This window comes from Stegodyphus dumicola, chromosome 7 (assembly GCF_044657685.1).
Source record: "Stegodyphus dumicola isolate Sdum_Otavi_A_Nest chromosome 7, ASM4465768v1".
Taxonomy (NCBI): Eukaryota; Metazoa; Arthropoda; class Arachnida; order Araneae; family Eresidae; genus Stegodyphus; species Stegodyphus dumicola.
In genome coordinates, this window is record NC_140774.1 from 152,712,237 (window position 1) to 152,734,049 (window position 21,813).

General features: G+C 31.6%; 1 protein-coding gene across 9 annotated transcripts in view; it reads right to left on the reverse strand.

Annotated features, from left to right (window-relative positions):
* The window catches only part of egg (SET domain bifurcated histone lysine methyltransferase eggless), a 318,317-nt gene that overhangs the window by 92,659 nt on the left and 203,845 nt on the right, over positions 1-21,813 (reverse strand). For all 9 annotated transcript variants that reach the window (XM_085820928.1, XM_085820924.1, XM_085820920.1 and 6 more), the window contains 2 exons: positions 7,579-7,799; positions 6,380-6,458 (listed from right to left, as the gene is read on the reverse strand). In XM_085820928.1, coding sequence (XP_085677054.1) covers positions 6,380-6,458; positions 7,579-7,799 — 300 coding nt within the window. The remainder of the gene's footprint in view (positions 1-6,379; positions 6,459-7,578; positions 7,800-21,813) is intronic.

Below are 21,813 nucleotides of genomic sequence, written 5' to 3' on the forward strand. Positions count from 1 at the left end.
TTTGACATAATCGAAAGTTCAAGCTTACTTTTATAAAATTGCTCTTACAGTCTGCAAAAAATAATAAGCCGGATCCAATTCGAAGATTAAGGAACAATGCAGTCATCAACATTAACTGAAATAGATAATTAGATAATTTTAGCTTATACCGTCCGTTATACATTAAACATGCGCGCGAAAACGTATTCTGCACTTGTGCAGACGCATATGCGCAGTCGTAAATGTCTTGCACGCACGGATAAAACGCCTATGCGCATGCGTCGACGCGGCGCATGCGCAGAAAGATTTTAGCTTTGAGGTCCGAATTATAGATCATTCCGGATTATGGGTGTCCGAATTAACGACTTTTGACTGTACTTTACAAATTCCCTTACTTGGAAAATTTGACTTTTACTTGTAGTTTGTAATATCTGCCAACCTCCAGATTCACAGATCATCATAAACCTTAGTGAGCATCCACTATGCACTATTCTCAAAGTATCATGAAATTGGCAACTTAAGACATATTTTGCTAAACTGTCTTGCTTTGCACACTGATGAAGTTAAGTTTGAATTATGTTAGTGATTTATTTTTGGCCTTTTATTTACCTGTATATGTCTATTTCCCATGCATGCTTGAGTCCTAAATAAATAAATTCCTACATATATTAACCCTCCGAGCGTTATGAGTTTAGCCCTGAAATTTCAAAGTTCCTCAAAATGTCATGAATAAGTGAATTTTCTTGATTTTAATTAAAAAATGAATCTCTCATTTTGTACCTTGATTCCTTTTCTTCCAATATACATCCAAACCGAATTCAAATACATTAAAAGCTAGCATAAATTTTCATTTGTAATGAATATAGGAGGCAGTCTTCTATACGGAATTTTCTGGCCGTAACACTGAGAGGGTTAAAGCTTATCCAACAGGCAGTGTTAGATATTTGGTGCACCGCCATGTGCCATCCCGAGTTCTAAAATTTTTATCGTCACTTAATTTTTTTGCTCAGTGTTTCATTAAATCCTAAAAATTTTTGCCTTTCCTAAATTATACCACCTGGTGAGGCTGCACCAGCTCTAGCATCAATTTTGGGCTTATTTGAATAATAAATCAGTTATTCTCAGGTCAAACAGCACTAAATATAACCTTTGGCCTATGAGTATCACTTACAAAATGTATTTTTTGGATATGGAGATAAATTTAAATTTATCTTCATTAACTAGCTCAATACTTCGCAGAAGTCTGTAAATCATCATGAAGTGTAATGTTAACATAAAATGTTACCAAGCTCTTCATATTTAAAAAACAACAAAATTTAAATGACAAATATTTAAAAAAAATGTTTAGCCATTGTTGTATGAGTTATTTCTGAAGCTGCAATGGAAGCAAAAAATAATAAATGATTCGTCAGGTTGGCATTAGTGCTGAGGTGAAATTTAAGAAATTGGACTCTTTCCATTTTATTAAGGGGGGGGGAAGAATTTGCAAGCCTAAAGCATGGTGATACAGAGGTTTGGATTATAAATATTGGATGTCCTGGTTTCACACTTTGTATTGAATATCCATAATTCAACTATTCTTGTGTGGAAATGCAGTTGGCCTTTTATTTACCTGTTTAGTATTCAGTTTTATTTTATGAATATATATATATAAACATTTATTAAAGTTTTTGTACTTATGAACATTTTCTATAATTTTTCTTCTTTTATAAAAAACATTAAAAATAAATGTACATGTATTTTTCAAGTTTTGGAAAGGAAGGGGATGACAGTCTGGCAAATGTGAAAGGAGACCATAGACAAAAAAAGGTCAAACCACTACCTATTTATGTATATACTAATATACATAACTAATATTATATATACTAATAAGTATATATAATACTTATTAGCTTTTCATTTTCAATTTTATTTCTTTTTAGCAGCTATAAGCACTAAAAGTTTCAGTAAGTTTTAGATGAATTTTGATTTTAACTTTTTTTAAGCTATAGCTATTGAGTTACCGGATACTGTTTACAGTTCCACTTTTACGATAGGTTAGTCTTCCTTCCGAAAACAATGTAAAGCAGGCTAGCTCCCTCTTTACTTTCAATTCACTGGCTCAGATCAATAACATAGAGATAATTAAATGAAGCAACATGCTTTGAAAAACCTGTAAGGCTAATGCTACTCCACTTCCTACTAAATCTAGTAAAACACAATCACTATGAAAGACTCACAATTGTATCTACCAAATCACCTGTAAAAAATGTTCCCTCACGTATATAGGTCAAACAAAAAACTGTCTCAACCTCAGAATTAATAATCATAGATCTCATATTAAAAATTTATAATAATGTCACAAAAAATAGTCAGCATTATAATATACATAATTTTGATAACATAGAAATTACTGTGCTTGATATTGTACCAAACACCAAACTTAGACTGTTTAAGGAATCCATTTACATACTTCAAAAAAAGTCACTGTATCCTTATGGACTGAATGCCTATCTAAGTCATACCACCAATAGACAGACAGAAGTCTCAGTATATGGACAATTCAGATTTTTTAGCAATATTACTACCAGAGGTATGAGAGGAGGTGATTCCAAAAACCAAAAATTTTTTTCTTTACAAGATCTGAAATTAATAATTAAAAATCTTAATTCCTTCCTTGACCATAAAGAATTCACTAAGAATGCCATTAAACTTCTTCACACATTTAAGAATACTACTTTGTGGAATCTGATTAAAATAATAGATCAACATTCTCAATGTTTACAAATAGATAAAGACTTAATTATTGACTTTTGCAATTTTAAACTAAAGAATAGTAATTTTTTTCACAAAAAACTGTTTTGTACTGTACAACTCAAGCACCCTTATTACGATCAACTAAAAATACCAAGCATTAAAAAAAAATATCAACACTTGCTTCCTGACCAACAACTTCAAATTAAGCCTTGTTTTAAATTTGAAAAGACCTTAGGTCAACTCGTTATCAAACACCACGATGTACAAGAAAATAGCATATGTAATTGCCAACAGCCTTTTTACCATAAATATGTCGATCCTTTCCACCAACATGTTATCATTGGAGATTTCAATATCATTGAAGACTTAGAATTGCGAGCCCTTTTGCAACTTGGCACCAAATTTCGTCCTACTTTCAGTAGCAATAAACACTTTTGCCTCAAACAATTCAATCAAGATCTAGATAAATTTATCATCTTAGTTAGTAATAAATCCAATTCACCCACTACTACTTTTCTTGAATGGAAAGCTGCACTAATTAAAGAATTTCAATATTTACTTTTCAAGACGCCTTATTTCAACTCTTTACACAATAAAAAGCAGCTATATAATCTTATTAAAAAACAGCAAGATGACTTTATCATTACAAACATTGACAAAGCCAGCAACAATTTTAGTGTTATTTGAAAAAAGTTTTACTTCTACCTTCTGCATAATTAATTAAATAACAATGGCACTTACCAAAAAATTACTACCAGCACTAAAATTCGTCTCAATAAATTTAACGCACTACATAAAAGACATCCCCGAAAATATAATAACAGATTTGCCAATCTCTATGCACTACCATAATTTCATAAGTCTCCTATTAAATTCAGGTTCATTGCCAAAAGTACCAAAAGTTATCTTAAAGAAATAGATTATCTTTTTGCAAAAAAACTTCGCTTAATATGTGACTTAATTAATAACTATGATTTTAAGGATCTACATTGCAACTGGATGATTTCAAGTAACGAGCTAGTTCTAAAAACTATAAATTCACTTAAAATAGACCATATACAATGCTACGACTTCGAAAACCTCTATACTACCTTACCACTTAAAGAAATATATACAAGCTTACTTGCTCTACCGGATATAACTCCGCAAATTTCTACCATAATAAGTACCGAAAAATGGCAGCTTTTTCTCTCAACCGTGCTTTTCAATAATTTTATTCAATTTAACAATAGCATCTTTAAACAAATTCAAGGAATTCCAATGGGAGGTAATTTTCCCAGTTCTGTATGTGAGTTACTCCTTTTTACAAAAGAATTGACCTTTGTCCGTTCACTCAGTAAAGAAGAACATAAATTTTGTCAACACATATATTGTTATATTGATGATATCATAGCCTTTAACAACCAGAACAAAATAGAAATTGCTAATATCTACCCCACTTGCTTAAAACTAAATAATACAAATACGGTGCAAAATAATGTAGTCTACCTTGACTTGAATATTATTGATTACAATTTTATAAAAGTTCACGACAAGAGAAGAGAATTTAATTTTTTTACAGTAAAGTTAACCAACTGGAATTCAAATATTTCCAAAACAATCATCCTAAACACAATTTATCCACAGCTACTTAGAATAAAAAGAATATGCAATACAACAGAACACCTTAAAGAAGAAATACTTTATTTCGTGATAATTTTGAAAAATAACCTAATTCCTAATAAAATAATTAAAAATACCTTAAAAAACCTGGCATTAGCCTTACCAATTTTTAGATAATTTGAGTTAGATAATGAAATTTTATACTTAAAGCATATTGGGATGGTATAAAGTGGATGGCTGATTCAGAGAATCTAATGTAAAAATGTACAGATAATTCTTGTCAATACAATTTCTTTCCTCCAAAAGATTTTGGCACAATACTTTAGTACTATTGTTTTAATAGTTTTAAATTACTTTGATGCCCATTTCTACTTTTATTAACAAATCGGGCCTTTTCGTTTTTCATTGTAGCTTGATCGCCCTCTAGCTTGAAGAATTAAGACTTTTATTAACAAACGACTTTTTTCCATTTTACTCTTACTTTTGTGGCCATGTTGAGTAATCTTTGCTGAATTAGCCATTTTCAAGTTTTTCAAACAGTTTCATTCTTCTAACAACTTGACTGACGCCATTTTGGATTCTTTCCATGTCTTTTAGAGTCTTTCAATGCCTCTTTAACTCAGGTGGGTACAAGTTCCCGCGAAAGAACAATCTAATCGCATTGGCTGATACGCAGTGACATTGTTTCACCCGTCTACCTCACACAACGAGAGGGATGGCTTTGAAAGACACAGAGGGGATTACAACCCCTTTTCAAATTTGCTTCGCAATCAGGAGGACAGCATAGCCACAGGTTTGTTTTTTCTGTTTATTTGTGTTTTTTAAAAAAAAATTTCTTGGTCTTAGGCGTTTATTTTCATTTGAATTTAATTTCAGAACTATAAAATTAATAAAAGTTTTATTCTTTAAGCTTGCAGGTCCAGCCCATACGTTATTGTATAGTTTGATTAATAGCAGACCGCTATTTAATTTATTTTATTTTAATTTTAGCTTTACTCGGAGTTGCATTTGCATTTTTTTACACCTTAATGTGTCATTTTTTGCGGACGGGTCGGGAAATTGGAACAGAGAATTGAAGCTCCAAAAGATTTTTTGGGACAATTCATATTATTAAAAAAATTTTTCGTCACACAAGAGCTTCAGTTGTCTGTTTTGGCAAAACGCGTAATGGTGTTAGCTTGGTTCGACTTTCAACTGAAATTTCCCTTGAAAAGCTAGGTTGGAAGTCTAATTAGGCTAATTTACCATTTTCCGATTTGTAATTTTTATAATTTTTGTAATTTTATGTTTTTCATATGTTTTAATTTTGCTTTAAATTGTTCCGTCGGTCAGTTTTTTATATGTGTTAACTTTTCACTTATCACATTCATAGGTTTTTACTGTATTTTTTGCCATTCACATGTTTCCAACGATTGATTTTAAGTTTTATTTTCTGCATTTTAATTTCGCGTGTAGGCTAAATTTTCACGCTTCAATGTTATTATTTTAAAAGATACTGCGTTGAAGTATTTCTTGGAGCCACAGCTCCTGGTAACTTTTTGGCGAGCTCACTACAATATTTCTTCTTATTATTTCATAATTTTTGCAGCATATTGTGCAAAAAATTTTTAAGACCAAATAGGTCTTACAACACAATACTTATTAGCTTTTCATTTTCAATTTCAATTATATATATATATATATATATAACTGTTCTATTAAACTTCTGTCAGAATAAATGACACAAGTTTACCAACTTTCACGTTCAGTGGAATTTTATAATAGGATAACATGTTTTACTTTTAAGGCCTACAAAATATGTCAGCTTTTATGTCTGAAATACATCCACTAAGATCTTGTATAATTTTAAATGTGGGGTTTCGATTATCAAGTTAGTAATAAATAAGACAACAGTTTTTATAAATTTAGACCGGAAATTTCTTCTCTTCATTTTGGCTCTTCTACTTTGAATTCCAGATATGGGGAAATTATCCAAAATTTCCCCATATCTGGAATTTGGCATTTCTCAAGCTTTCCAGATAATCAAGTATTTACAGCAAAAATAATTCTGCCAAAGAATTACCTGCCACGATTGGTAACTTTAGGTGGCTCAGCAACTATTCCAGCATACAAGTTCGACTTAACTTCATCTGTGTAACGGGCTGCAATACAAAAAAATACAAAATTATTGCTGATCAAATAAACTGAATCACTTTCAACAAAATGCAATTAAATAAATATACTCCCCTCCAAAAAAATTATAAAGCCATTCCAATAATTACTTCCTTAAAAAATAAATGATAAGAGTAAATAAATAAATAAAAAAAATTCCTTACAGTTAATCTATCATACTACTTGAGTATATTGAAATTATTCCACATATTATAGTTGAAAGAAAGTCCTTTTTGTATGAAATATGCACATTACTATAACACTAAAAAATGCAGCTGTTGCAGTATAAAATTAAGTTACAATTTGTTAGGGGGAGGAATTAATTACACATTTTTGCTGTTGGTTTTAGTGTACAATTAAACTGTCATCATAAAATTGTGTAATTGATTTCTCTATGGTATATTTGTTTATTGCATTATAATAATTCTCCAGCCTTTCTTAAGAAAAAAGACACTTCCTAACAATATTTCAAAGTATGTGCAAAACAACAATTCTGCATTTTTACAGATATTTTACTACTTTTTTTCTGCAATAATTTTCTTAAGTAATGTAATAATTATTAAGCTGTAAGTCATGTAATAATTAATAAGTGGCATATGGAAAAATACACTTATCATTCAAATAGTCTGGTGTTTTTTTTTTAAATAAAATTACTGTCTTTAAAGTTTAAAAAAAAAAAAAAAAACTGGACAGAATTATGTGTTATGAGTTATACATGCTAACTCCATCATTATAAAGTAGTTAGTTAAAAGAGAAAATCTCAATGTGTATAAAGAATGATGTAAGGGTTGAAACTGAAGGGATGGGAAAAAATAAAGACGGGGGGGGACTGTTTAGGAGTTCATATTTTACATGATGAAATTTAAAAAAAAACCTGACAATACCTGGCAATGTATCCATTTCTAAATTACAGACAGCTATGTAATATAATAGTTTTAGTATAGTATTACTTAAGATTGGGGAATTAAAAAAAAAGAGAGAAAGAAATAAGTATTTAATTAAGTTAGAAAATTTTAAAAAAGTTCTTAAACATAAGACCAAGAATAGAAATAAAATTATATGTACTCATAAACTTTTTCAATTCAAAATGGTGTATTGAATATTTCTTACCAATTATTCTGGTTCCAACTGGCACAGATACCTCTGAAGGTGTCATGTATGCTAGACTCTTACCATTGAATACTTTAGGTCCCAAAGTTTTAAAATTATCAAAGCGCACTTTATATATTGTTGGTTCTTGAGTGGAACGTACTGATAAAACTGTTGCTTTCACCCATATACCTAAAAGAGTAGTCTTCATTGCCCAAACTTTAGATCCTGCATGTACATTCCTAAAAAAAGATGCAAAAAATCTTAAAATTAGAACACAGGAGATTCAGCACATTTTAAAAGCTTTTATTTAGTTTACTCATGCTTGTCATTATGGTCAATATTTTGTCATAAGTTTTTAAAGTACTTTCTGAGGAGTATTGAATCCTGTATACACGCAGTTTGTCAATCAGAGTAAAATGTGGTGACAAGGTTCACCTCTCCAAAGTTCAGTTTTTTTTAATTTAATGCTTAAAAGATTTTTCACACATATCTTCAATTAACAGACAAACAAAAAAAAAAAAAAAAAAAAAAAAAATCAGAACATTATTATTTGCATTATCATATAGAGGGAAAAAAACTTTTGAATAAAACTTATATGAAAATTCTAACTTAATTTATGAATTTTTCGCAAATTAAAAAAATTGCTCAATTTTTTCGCAACAATTTTAATCTCCAAAAAATGTTTGAAATTTCCAGAGATTACTAAACTAACACTCTGCCCTCTTTTCAAACAAGAATTAAAAAAAATATGAAAATGTTCTACATTTATTAAAAAAAAAATATGTTTTAAGCATAAGTGGAGAAAAAATCAGTTCTTCTGACCATTGCATTTCTTGCAAATATCACTCTCAAAATTATAATGTCACTACATGTCACATGATTCTTATTGCTTCTGTATGGTTATCTTGCATTTACTAGTCATTTCATTCATTAATCTCAAAATCAATAGAATTTAAGTATTGATTAGCATTTAAAATTATTTAGAATGAAACCTATCCTGTTGATTTTTATTTATTTATTTATTTATTTTTTTCCATTTCAGAAGTTTACATACGTTTTCCTCAGCATTAACACTGAAAAATGTATCTGTTAAAATTTTTAAATGTTAATAAAGCAAAATCTTTGCCCTCTTTTAAAACAAGAATAAGTATTATTTAAACGTAATTTCAAATTAAACACATTTTTAAAAACTTTTTCCTTCACTCATTTATACTGTGTTGCTGCGGTTAAAACATTGCTTCAATTTTTTTACACTGCTATTTTTCTTACACTGCTTCCTGATAGCTATCTAGCTCCAATTTTGTGCACAAGTTCAGTGTGAATGATAATACAGTATAGAGCAGTAACATGTTCTCCAAAATACAATTAAATGATAGTTTACACATATCTTCATTTAACAAATAAACTAAAACTCTCAAAATTTTATCATTTGTATCATGTGATTGAGGGGGCAGGAATCTTTTGAATGACATTTATATGAAATTTTTAATGCTATTTCTCATATCGTTTATCAACCATTTTGAATGAACAGAACTGTTAAAAGTAAAACAGTGATTTTTCAACCGAATAATTTAATTGACAATGTGTCATTGAGACTAAAAAGATGAAAATAAAATAAGATAAAAAGAATGTCTTTATAAGACAAGCTTTTATCTAAAACTGAACAAAGAATTAATCTGATGCCATATTGAAACAGGTAAGCAAGATTTTCCAATTATGACACCTCATAAGAACTCAATCAGCTATTGGCTGTTCGTCCACATCGCGGGTGAAAAAGCTGAACATGAGCGAACTTAATTTTATGTCCTCTGCATAATGCGAATTTATGCCGGGAAAAGAGAAATTGTGTCAACTACATCGCGAGCATACTCATGTGGATGAGCCTTAACATCCATGCCTTCTCCAAGATTTAAAACCTGGACCTACCAATATGGCAGCTGGTGCCACTAACCATCATACAAAATGATGGCTTATTAAATGAAGTTAAAAAGATATTTGAATAATACACTCCAAAAAGTCAAACTTTTAACAGAGATTGAAGATAAAAAATTATGGTTATATAAAAAAAAAAATAATAAATAAAAAAAAGCCATAAAAAATACACTCCAAAAAGTCAAACTTTTAACAGAGATTGAAGATAAAAAAAATTATGGTTATATAAAAAAAAATAATAAATAATAAAAAGCCATAAAAAATTTTATGTGTATTTCAATGATAAAATTAGTCCGAAAACACCTCACTCAAGGTTGATTTGCAGTGTTGCAATTTTTTTTTTTTTTTTTTTTTGGATACCAAAGCAACATTCTTGGCAAACTTTCACTTAAAATACATTATCTGTCAGTTGCTTCACAATTTAATTTAAATAATGATGATGTGTGCTACTTCCTATCAGAATTTTTATATGCATCATCACTTGCAAAAATTTGATCCTATGCTAAATTCTGTGTGCAGACATTACCAATACTGAATTTAACATTACAAAAATGCCGAATTTCATTAATTATATTGTAAGGTTTTATTTTAATTAAGCCATTATCTTAATATTTTATTCGTACTGTCCCTCTGTCTGCTCCCCGAGGACAACATGTGTATGAGAACAGAGTTCTTGAAGTTAGGGAGTGAGTTTTTGGCAATGACACTGAGCTTCGTGATCCTCTCACCCAGTTTGTAAAATTACACAAGTTTGCTTTAAGCTTTTGCTAGCCATGTTGTTAATGTATTGAAAAATCTGAGCCAAAGCTTAATATGATTTTGAACTGTAAATTTCAAGTATTAAATGCTTAAACTCTGTTTTAATAGTTTTAGGTTAGCTTGAATCCTCAAGCAGCAGAGATGAATTTTGTAAGCACAAACTAAGCATTTGTTAAGTTTAAGGTTCTAATAAAAAATTCTTTAAACTTTTTCCTGTATTATAGTTGCTTTACTATTCCTTTACTTTAATAAGTCTGACACACAAGCAAATTAAGTTGTCAGTTTCCGTACAAAATGTTTATTGTTTGATGCTTGATTTAAAGTTTTGTATAGTTATTTTTTCATTTATGTAATACACAGAGAGAAAATTTTCATACATTTTAAACATGTTTCTCAGCCTGTTTTGTCTTATAGACCTATAAGATTATCTCCATTTTTCTCCAAAACTTGAAAAATACATATATACAATTACTTAGATTAAATTATTTTTAACATGCTTTTATATACTAAAGAGTATACGATATGTTGATACATACCAATACTTAAAAACCAGTTATTTATATTCGTACACTAAACACTTAACAGCTAAATAAAAGGCTGACTGCATTTTACCCTGAAGGTAAAAATTTCCGCCAGGAGGAAATTGTCCTCTGGTTGAAAACACCTGTTTTAAATATTTGCCCTTTAAAATTTATGCAGTAGATAAAAATAATTTTTTTTTTAAATAATCAAAGGAAATACAGCAAATTAATATTTGAAAGTTATATCCTCATAATGGACCTGATATTAGGCACATACTATGCAGATTAACAAAGATTAATTTTAATACTTTAAAAAAAAATCCGCAAAAAACACTAGGTATAGTAATCTGTTAGATACAATGTATCCATATATGTTCTAATATCGCATGTGCATAATATGGAGTGTTAAATACATCTTACATCTGTTACACAGTTCTCACTTAAAGTCTTTTAAAATGCATCACATCTATAAGCAGTTCTCATGTGAGTCCCAGAAAGAGTATAAAACCTCCCACATTTAAGCACATTTACATTTATTCTCACATTTAAGCACTGCATACCAAGAAATTTTCTTACTTAGATCAAGCAGTTATTTTTCGCCATTACATAAATATATATATATATATATATATTGTTGCGTTTTTCTCTTTTCTGACACCAGTTGTTACGTTATTTTTTTCCTTCACATTCGTACGGGGTTCATGTGGATTTGGAGTGAATAACGACAACACTACTTGATGAAGTATCAAAACACACTTTATTGGCCAGTATTGTCAGAACAGCTCCAAAATATGTTTACAGTTGTCAATGAATTACTACAAACACGCTGACATGATCAGCGACACAGCCTTCACACTGTTAGGCAATAACGGTGGACACAGCTTCACTGCAAAGGATCTGAGTACAGCTCCCAACTCTGCTTGGTCGTTCTCGGAACTCCACGTACTCTGGAGACTCTCCATGCGATGCACTCGACGATACACAAGAGTATAGCTCTCGACTCAGCACAGTCTAAAACAAAACTCGACGATGCTCTAAAAGACTCTCTCGATTCACTCGGTGACCAGCTTGGTGCTACTAGACGAGGCACACACACTCGCCCTCTCAACGAGGCACATTCTGAGACACTAACTGACTGCAGACCGGTTTATATAGCTTTCGACTTGTGTTCAAGAACATGCTGGACTAAACCGGTAAGAATTCGTTCCAAAAGGTTCTCCATCCATCCACGGCATATCGGCAATTGTCATCGCCAAATTGGCAATTTCTCGCCAAATGTAGCAATCCTGCCTCCCCGTGTCATTTTATGGCAACCCTAAAACTGCTTTGCGGGGAAGCCATCTTATTGCGCCTGTACATTTCGTAACACTGCCCCCTCCCAAGGACTGCACGACCCGGGCAGTACAACCCTTGGTCAGAAGCCAAATTCGATACAATCAAATCGCTTTAAAACATACAGATAACATAACTAAAGAAACAAATATTTACACTATGTACAAGTTACATACACAAATTAAATACATCACAATTTTAAATTATACAAATTAAAGTTAAGAATGAATTTCAGTCTAAGTCTTTTCATTAATAAAATACTTTTCCACTGCACTTCTCAGATGCATTTCTGTTTTGCATATCACAGTCTGAAGATTCAGTCCTTTCAGACTTTTCATCCATAGGAAGATCGGAAACAGTTTGTTTACCACTTTGTAGTTCATTTGCAGCATGCCTACAATTTACCTTGGTATTTTTAGAAGGTGGTACATGCTTATTTACCTCTATTTCTTGAAAGACAGTTCCGATGTTTGCATCAGGGTCATGAACGGAATCCGATTCTTCATAAACACAAGTATCCTTGCTTAAAATCAAGTTCGTGCCTGCACAACTTGTATTAGGAGACACATACTCAGTTTGTGAAATGGGAGAATCTTCTTGCAGTATTGGTGCACTCTGCGTAAGCTGTGCATCAGCTTCTTCCATCTCTGTATCACATGCATTTTCAGATAGTTCAATTCTTGCTAACTGCAACTTTGTAATTTCACTATCAGTTTCGACGAACTTAACAGTCGCATTTTCACTTTCTTCCACTTCAGGCATTTGAGAATCAAAAGCTTCTTTCGCGTCTTTTATTTCTTCGTGTTTTCGTTCTCTTTCTTTAATCCCGTTAGATGTTTCAACCTTCATTTTTTATCTTTCTCAGACAGTTCATTAGCTACTACCCAGAGTCGTAGCTAGGGTTTTCAGCGCCCAGGGACAACTGAAGATTTCGCGCCCCCTACTGCTTGCCAAGGATGGAAAACATTTAATTCTAAAATGTCGTAACATCAGTTTAGCGCCCCTTGGATTGTGCGCCCGGGGACAGATGCCCTCCCTTGCCCCCCTCTAGCTACGCCCCTGCTACAACCTTCATTTCTTCAGCCTTTGATTCTTCAGAAGCTACTTCTCTCACATCCACATCGTCTTTTATGGCTCCAGTTTTTTCTGTAAGCTCCACTTTCGCATGTTGGAGTTGCTCTCGCACCTTTTCCTGGCTGACATTTATCTCTTCTCATCGGTCTTTCTTCTCTTCTAGTCCGGCTTTGATCTCAGCTGTCATCTCATCATATCCGGCTTTTATCTCAGCACATCCAGCTTTTATCTCAGCATATCCGGCTTTTATCTCAGCACATCCGGTTTTTATCTCCGCATATCCTGCTTTTATCTCTGCATATCCGGCTTTTATCTCGGCTAAGAAGTCTTCGTTTCCTCTGCCATGGCCTTCCTCTGCAGGCAGGTAACTGGCATTCACTCGTAAATCCCACTTCTGACACCAGTTGTTGCGTTTTTCTTTTGGCACCAGTTGTTATGTTATTTTCTTCCTTCACGTTCATACAGATTTGGAGTGAATAATGACGACACTACTTGATGAAGTAACGAAACACACTTTATTAGCCGGTATTGTCAGGACAGCTCCAAAACACGTTTTACAGTCGTCGATGAGCTACTATAAACACGCTAACACGATCAGCGACACAGCTTCAGGTTATCTGGCTATCACGGTGAAGACAGCTTCACTGCAAAGCACCAGGGTACAGCTCCCAACTCTGCTCGGTCGTTCTCGGAACTCCACGTAACACACAGCACAGCTCCCGACTCTTAGGTCCAGTCGTTCCCGGAGTTCAACACGCTCTCTTGACAATGCAATAACTGAGAAACATTACGAGACTCAGTGCACTCTACGACCGACTTGGCACTCGCTGGCTGGCTGGCTGACAACTCGATCGACTCCACAGGGATTGACTCATGAGACACTAACTTGATACTAACTAACTAGCACTTTCGACGAGGCCCACTCTAAGACACTAACTGACTGCATACCAGCAGGGTTTATATAGCTTTTGACTCGTGTTCGAGAACATTCTGGGCTAAAAGCAGAATTCGTAACAGAAGGTTCTCCATCCGTCCATGGCATATTGCCAATTTTGTCGCCAAATGTTGCCGAATGGCCGATTTCTCGCCAAATGTAGCAACCCTACAACTGCTTCGCAGGGAAGCCATCTTATCGTGCCTGTACATTTCGTAACAATATATATAATAAAATTAAAATAAATTAAAAATACTTTTTTTTTAAACTTTCAACTTATTATGTTACGAGTTCTTATTAAAGTAAATAAATCATCAGCATTAATTTGATGAATTTTATCAGTAAATTTCCACAAAGAAATAACGAAAAAATTAACATGAACCACAAAGCTTTTCCATTGTTTGTTTGCAATCATTTTAAAATTTTCACCATTTTACATTAAATTACCTATTTCAACATACATAGATTATGCAAATGAATGTTCAACTATCCAGTAAATGCCGGATTTCAGATATGCAAAAATTCCGGATCATTAAATGCATAAAAAAATGCAGTTGACAGTAAAAAAGCCAAATGAATGGGAAAAAATTCCAGTTTAAAACTACAAAAAGAGTCGTTTTATTTGTTACTCAACTCTACCTTGATCATGAGAATGATCGCATAATTCAATTGATTGAATAATGCGAGATTAAAAGAAAAATAACATTTCAGGCATAATCGCCAAAGTAAAACATAATACAGATTATAAAATTCTGTCGACCACCAAAATTGATGTAGATCTTGCCAAACTTGCGGCAATGATTCCAGGAGAAGTTTGAAGGATAATATCATTCTTTATTTGGTTAGATTAATCGAGATATAGAAGCTACAGACATAACATATAAAAAAATGAAAAGTTGCTTGTCATAATTTTTTCACATTGCACAGCCAGTGTTTATCCATTTTCATGCAAGTCAAACTTTTCTTGATGTCAGGATCCTATAATTTTGAAAATATTTTACTGCATGCAGGTTTTATAAAGCTAAATCCAAAATTTTAATCATTTTTACAAAATGCCACTGGAAAATGGATAAACAGCAGTAAACTTACATCATTGTTTATAAGGTATTTCTCCTGTGTTCTTAGCATGCCTTCGTGGACACTCGGTGTGTATTCGAGAGGTCCGTGGTTCGAGTCGTGGTGAGGGCATTGCCAATTTTTCATGTCTCTTGCTTTGAAATAATTACTGTCTCTACATGTTTACAAAAATTAAACCAACTTATTGAGAATTAATCAGATTCACATAAAGCCAAAACGTTATGCAAGCCATTATTGGCACTCTACTGCACTGCTTGACAACAGTTTTTGTTCGACTTAAACCACAGACTTATTTGTGCTTTACAGGGGAGTTAAAAAATTTGCTTAATTTTACATCTAAAAATTCAAAAATATTCTGGTTACTTGAGCTTTTCATTTAGTTAAATGCTGGATAGTCAGGCTTTTATTGTAATGATTTTAAAATTGATAAAGCACGCACCCTTTACAAGTTTTTATTGAGATACATAGTATACTTTGCCATATATTGCTTGGCAAAAAATGGTGAATGAAATTTGTCTGATTCTATTTGGCACTGAATGAAATGCTGTCTGGAATTGCAAGAAAATATTTACTATCAAATGTAAAAACAAGATTTGGAATACAACTCTTTTGAAAATTCATTCTGAACTCATTTAGAATTCCAAATTATTGTATGAAATTTTATATATATATTTATTTCTCTGACATACTGTCATATCTGATATTAGTTCAATGAATCTTCAGTATATTGGATACACTACCAACTACAGTGTACTAGGTCATTATATACATCATTATACTGGTAGATAACTAATCCCCTTAAATAATTAAATCACTAGTCACCTTCACTATATAACAATTTTTATATTTAACAAAACCAAGATGCCAGAAGCATGCTCTGCATACAAGCATGAGCAGAACTATACTCTGACTGAGATAAAGAAACAATTAGTTACTTACATGCAGTTTCTTTACAGTTTAAATTGCAGTTTTATGCATATGAAATATTGCAATTAAACAAACAATTAGAAAGAAAATAATATTTTAAAAGCTCAGTTACCGTTAAAATGCCACAAATTATAACTTTCTATTCAATATTTAATGATTAATGAGTAGACTCTACTTTCTATTCATAATTATTTTATTGGTATACATTTAGTGACTAAAATATCACAATCGGTTAGTGTATTTAAAATTCTTTCCAAATCATCTGAAGCTATGATGAAGTCTGGAATTTCACATTTTCAGCAAATGCTAGTGTATTCTCAATGGATCTGCAGATTCCGCCATTAATTCTGACATGAATACTTGGAACGCAGAGAATTTTTATTGACCTTCTCATATGAATATGATTATAGAACCTTTCACTATAATCTTATTTAATTTATTTATTCCAGCACATTTTTCTTTGACCTTCTCATACGAATATGATTATAGACATTTTATTTAATTATTTATTCAAGCATATCTCAATGGGCATTCTATCTTTAGGCTTTCACCTATTATTTTCATCCACATTATACCAACACAAGAAGAAAGTTCCATCAGAATGAGCTTCAATTGACAAGTTTTTGGTAATTGAATCACTAAATTTCATAGGCAGGTTTTCACAGATGTCATATCACACTCACACTAAAGCCCTGTTCACAAGAGCAGATTCGACCAGTAGTGAAAACCAGTTCTTCCAACATGTCCCATTCATATGGGAACAAGCATTAACTGCCTCGCCGAATTGGAGGTAGAACTTGATTGAATGTTCCTTACCTCTCAGGAGCAGGGCAAATGGGGAGATTTCTCGTACTACACTGCGCGGTTCACTTAATTTTAGTTCCTGCTCGCTGGACTGTCAGTGAAACAATCGCGCTGATAGATGTCTGGGGATGTGATAGCATTCCCCCAAAAATTAGAACTGTACAAGATATGGAAATTATAGACAAATACAGACAAGGTTATCTGATGCTAGGTATTCCAGAAATATCCTTCAAATTAAAACTTAAGTTAAGACAAGTGCATATCGGCTTCAATGCAACAAGGGACTCGGTACCTTTTGAATGATTTTTAAAAAAATTAAGCATTTTTATCTACTTTTTATGAATATTATTAAATGGTTTTGTGAGACAAAATAATTTTAAGCTGAAAAAAAGTTTTTGCTAGTATTTTTTTTTTTAATTTAAATTTTTGAAGAAAAATTTTACAATTAAAATGTATTTCTTCTCCTACAATTTTCATGTCTCCCCCAGTTTTTTTTTATTGTATTTACTAGTGTTCTTAATAACTTCAGGGAATGATTTTGAAATCAATGAATCAGTTTCTGAGAAAAAAATAAAAATACTCTTTTATCTAAAATCTTTAAAACAAATATGATCTGAGTCACATTTTCATTTCAAATAATTTCTCTTGTCAGTATTTTGCAAAACCCATTCTTGTTTCTATAAAATATATAATTTTAAAAAAGCAGTAAAAATAATAAATAATTTAGTCCATACCTGTATATGTTTTAGGACTATAAGTAAAAGGATTTATCGAAAAAATGCAAAAGTTTTCTCAGTTTGCATTTGCAGTTTAAAGAACACAAACTGTCTAAATAGACATTTAATAATTTCAAATTTTATTACTGAATTTCAATATGTACATATATACCTAGTGCTATTTATTCAATTGGTAAATATAAACATAAATTACAAACCTTTTTTTAAAACCTTATGTGGCCAGAAAAATTGCAAAAAATCATTAAACGCAAACAGAATTTTTCTTTACCTGTTTTTTGTTTTGTAAAACATGTTCAAAACAATTTTAATACATTAATTAATTATAACATTGTTGCGTGCGTACGGGTTTGTAATAGATTGATAATAGTTCGTAAATGATTGTCATTGCACTCAAATCCGATGATAGCTTAATTTATTTTATCAACAGAAACACTTCAAAGTTCTGGAATTTTCCACAGAAATACTCATACAAGTGTTTAGAATATCACTAAGTATAATCAGTAATTATTCTTCAATCTAATAAGAACGTTAAACACAACGGAATGCAAAACGCATCTTAAGAGAAAGTTAACTCAGAAATATCTCCAATCTCATGCTGAACTAACAACTGGCAACAATAACAACTTATAAAGTATAAATAATTTTAAAAAATAGTGTGTTATAACGAGATTATTAGTTTGAAACTGATGTTTCGAATTGATGCCCAAGAAGAACCAATATTTTACCATTTTGCTTCATTCCATATCTTTCAAAAAAGTAAAAAGATCATCCAATTACTTTCCTTTATCATCTTTTTTAAATGCGAAAAGTTTGTTTTATAAGCTGTGAAAATGTCGAAAGTTTGTAACCGATATATTTTTAGATATGAAATTTTAAAATTAATGGACATCAAAAAGTCTAAAAATATGAATGATTTTCATAAATTCTCACAATATTTTTTAAAAAATTACGCTAAAAATTTCATTTAATTTTTTTTCCTCCACAGTGTGTTATGGTGCAAACTATAATATTCTGAGATTCTCAGTTTATTTGTTAATATTTGCAAATTTGAATTTCACCTTTAAATTTGAAAAAAATCTAATCCTCTAAAAATCAAAAGCGTGAAACAACATTCACAAGCAATGTATGTACAAAGATTGAGTTCTATGCAGTTTAAAAATCCATGACCATCTTTTAACCATAGCGACAAGCATCAAGAGTGAACTAAATAACAGCTTATAAAATAATAATAATTAAAAACCACATATTTTTCAGGTACCAGTTGCGAAAGTACAGATTACAAAATTAACAACAGTAAAAAACGTTAAAAATGTGTAAACAGTACAGTCAAAAGTCTTTAATCCGGACGTCCGTAATCCGGACTTTCAAAGCTACAAACTTTCTGCGCATGCGTCAACGCATAATGCATTAACGCATGCGCATAATACGTCTACGCATGTGCATAATACGTTTACGCATGCACGTTTAATGTATAACGGACGGCATAAGCTAAGCTAAAATTATCTAATTATGTATTTCAGTTAATGTTGCAGATTGTGTTGTTCCTTAATCTTCTAATTGGATCCGGCTTATTATTTTTTGCAAACTGTTAGAGCAATTTTATAAAAGTGAGCTTGAACTTTTGATTATGTCAAAAAGAATTTCCGATTCTGGAGCTACCAAAGCATCTACAAAGCGAAAGCATGTTTCGATGTCCATCAAACAAAAAGTGGAATTGCTGCAAAAAATGGATAAAGGCAATACGTTTATCAATTTCCCGCTACTCTGCGAGGGGGGGGGTCATCGCGGCACGCAATGAACTGGAAGTTGATCTGTCAACACTATCCTCATCTTCAGGGCAGATGTTTTTATTTATATTATTCGGCTTATAATTCCTTACTAAATGTAGTATTTCATCTTGATGTACTCTGATATGATTTAAATCAAATTCCTCGTCAATATAAATATCACGAATACACATCAAACAGCTTTCTGGTTGCAATTTTCTAATTTCGACTATAATGTATGCTTTACGCATACGTGCGTTGAAAGAAATGTTTAATAAAGTAAACAAATAAATATAAAGCTTTTTTTTTTGTGTGTGTGTGTGTGTCTGTGTGCACATTTTGATACCCTTTAGATCATAATTGCTCTTTATTTCATAAATTATGGTTTCATAATTTTAATTTTATAATTTCCGCATGCCATCTTACCAGATTAACCTTTTCCCGGGGGCTGAGACATATATGTCCCGCACGTTCACTACTTTAAATGTGTCTCAAGAAATTTCAGTAAACTATGAAGATTTAAAATTTACTCCTTAATATGGATTAGGAAGTGCAAGACCCTGTCGATTTGTTTTTCTGTTCCTTTAAGTTAAAATAAGTGACTAAATGGCCAAAATACATTCGAAATTGGACCCTATAGCCCATGGGAAAAGGTTAAAACTGCTGATCTGTAATCCGGAAAAACTGATAATCCGGAATTGCCGAATTCCCGACGAGTCCGGATTCAAGACTTTTGACTGTATTAGAAATCTGCCAATTCGAAGATGTGATTGTTCACAGAGGCTTATGTGTAAAGAGAAGGAAAATGGTGGTCTTCTGAACGGGTCCTAATTACGAAACTCTTTCATGTCTCCTTTTTCTCCTCTTGCTAACGGCAGCTGTGCGAAGAAGCGTTGCATGTGAACGGGGCTTGATGGGGTGTTGTCTTGCAAAAGCATTAAAGCTTCTGCATTACTAAGCCAAATGTCATATAAAAAAAAAAAAAAAAAAAAAAACCCTGTTGTTAACTACACAAAAGCACACTTAGCTTTAAATTTTTAATGGTTGATAAAATAAAATTCACAGCTTCTGTAAGAATAAAATACAATGTAGAACTTCAAATACTACAAAAAGAAATAAAAAATTTAAGAACCAAATTACTTCAAAAAAAAAAAATCAAACAACAGTCTTTTTGACTGCCAAGTGCATACTATGAATTTTCACACATAAATTACGAAATTTTAAAAACAAATCTTTGTGGCATTATAATACAAATATCAAGTTATGCATGTCAACTATTTTTTAAATAATAGCTACCAAACATACTTTGAAATACCTTAAAAAACTGAAAACTTAAAAATGATTAATTCCAAAATCTTTAGCATAAATCTAAACAATATGATTTAATTACCAGACCAGATAGATCTTTATTTTTATGCAGTAACAATTATTTAAAATTAATGATCTTTTCTGAACTCACTACAGTTCCCTAGCCAAAATATGATTAACTGCGAGCATGAGATATTCACATAACAACTTTTTAACATGGCCACTGCTGTCCTTTAGTGAATGAATATTAAGGAGATCAAACAGGGACATTGCTGGCTGTAGGAGCAGTAAGAGGACAATGAGGAGCAATTAGAATAACAAAGTAATAACAAAGTAATATTTGAAGAATTTAGTTGCTTGAACGTTTTAACAATTGGTAAAAATTATTGAATGATTAAATTAATAATTGATTAAACATTCATTTGATAAGTATAAACATCACAATCATACTTCTTTGCAAGTATCATACCAAATCATGTTAGTCAGACTTTGATGTATATCGGTGAAAACTATATATATGTAGGTTCATTTTTTATTCTAAGAAGGTATGCAAAATGTTAGTTTCAACTTATCAGTCTAAGATTGTGAAAAGAGGATTATAAGTCTATACTTGCAATGATATCCAGTATACACAAATAATATGCTTTTTTCAACTGAATACATTTCTATAATTGAGGACATTCTGCACCTAAAGACTTACAAAGAGGTGGATAAAATAATTTTGATTCTTATTTTGACTGGCAGCTGGAACTGCACCATTTATATTGAAAAAATGTGCAGATTTTAAATTCTTTAAAAGAAAAAGTGTAATTCAAAGCTCATGATAGCCTGCTACAATGCTAGCAGTTTCATAATATGCTTGCAAATGCAAATGAATAAAAAATGCTCTCTAATATATGCATATATATATTTGCAACTTAACACAGGGTTGCCACTCAAACAGGAGAATGAAATTCCAGGTTTTCCAGGTATGTTTCGAGAAAATTCCAGTCTATCCGCGTAATGTACGTTCGCTGTGCTAAGAGGTAAATTAATTATGGTATTACTTGTACTGTGTAGCAAATTCACTTAATTATTCAATA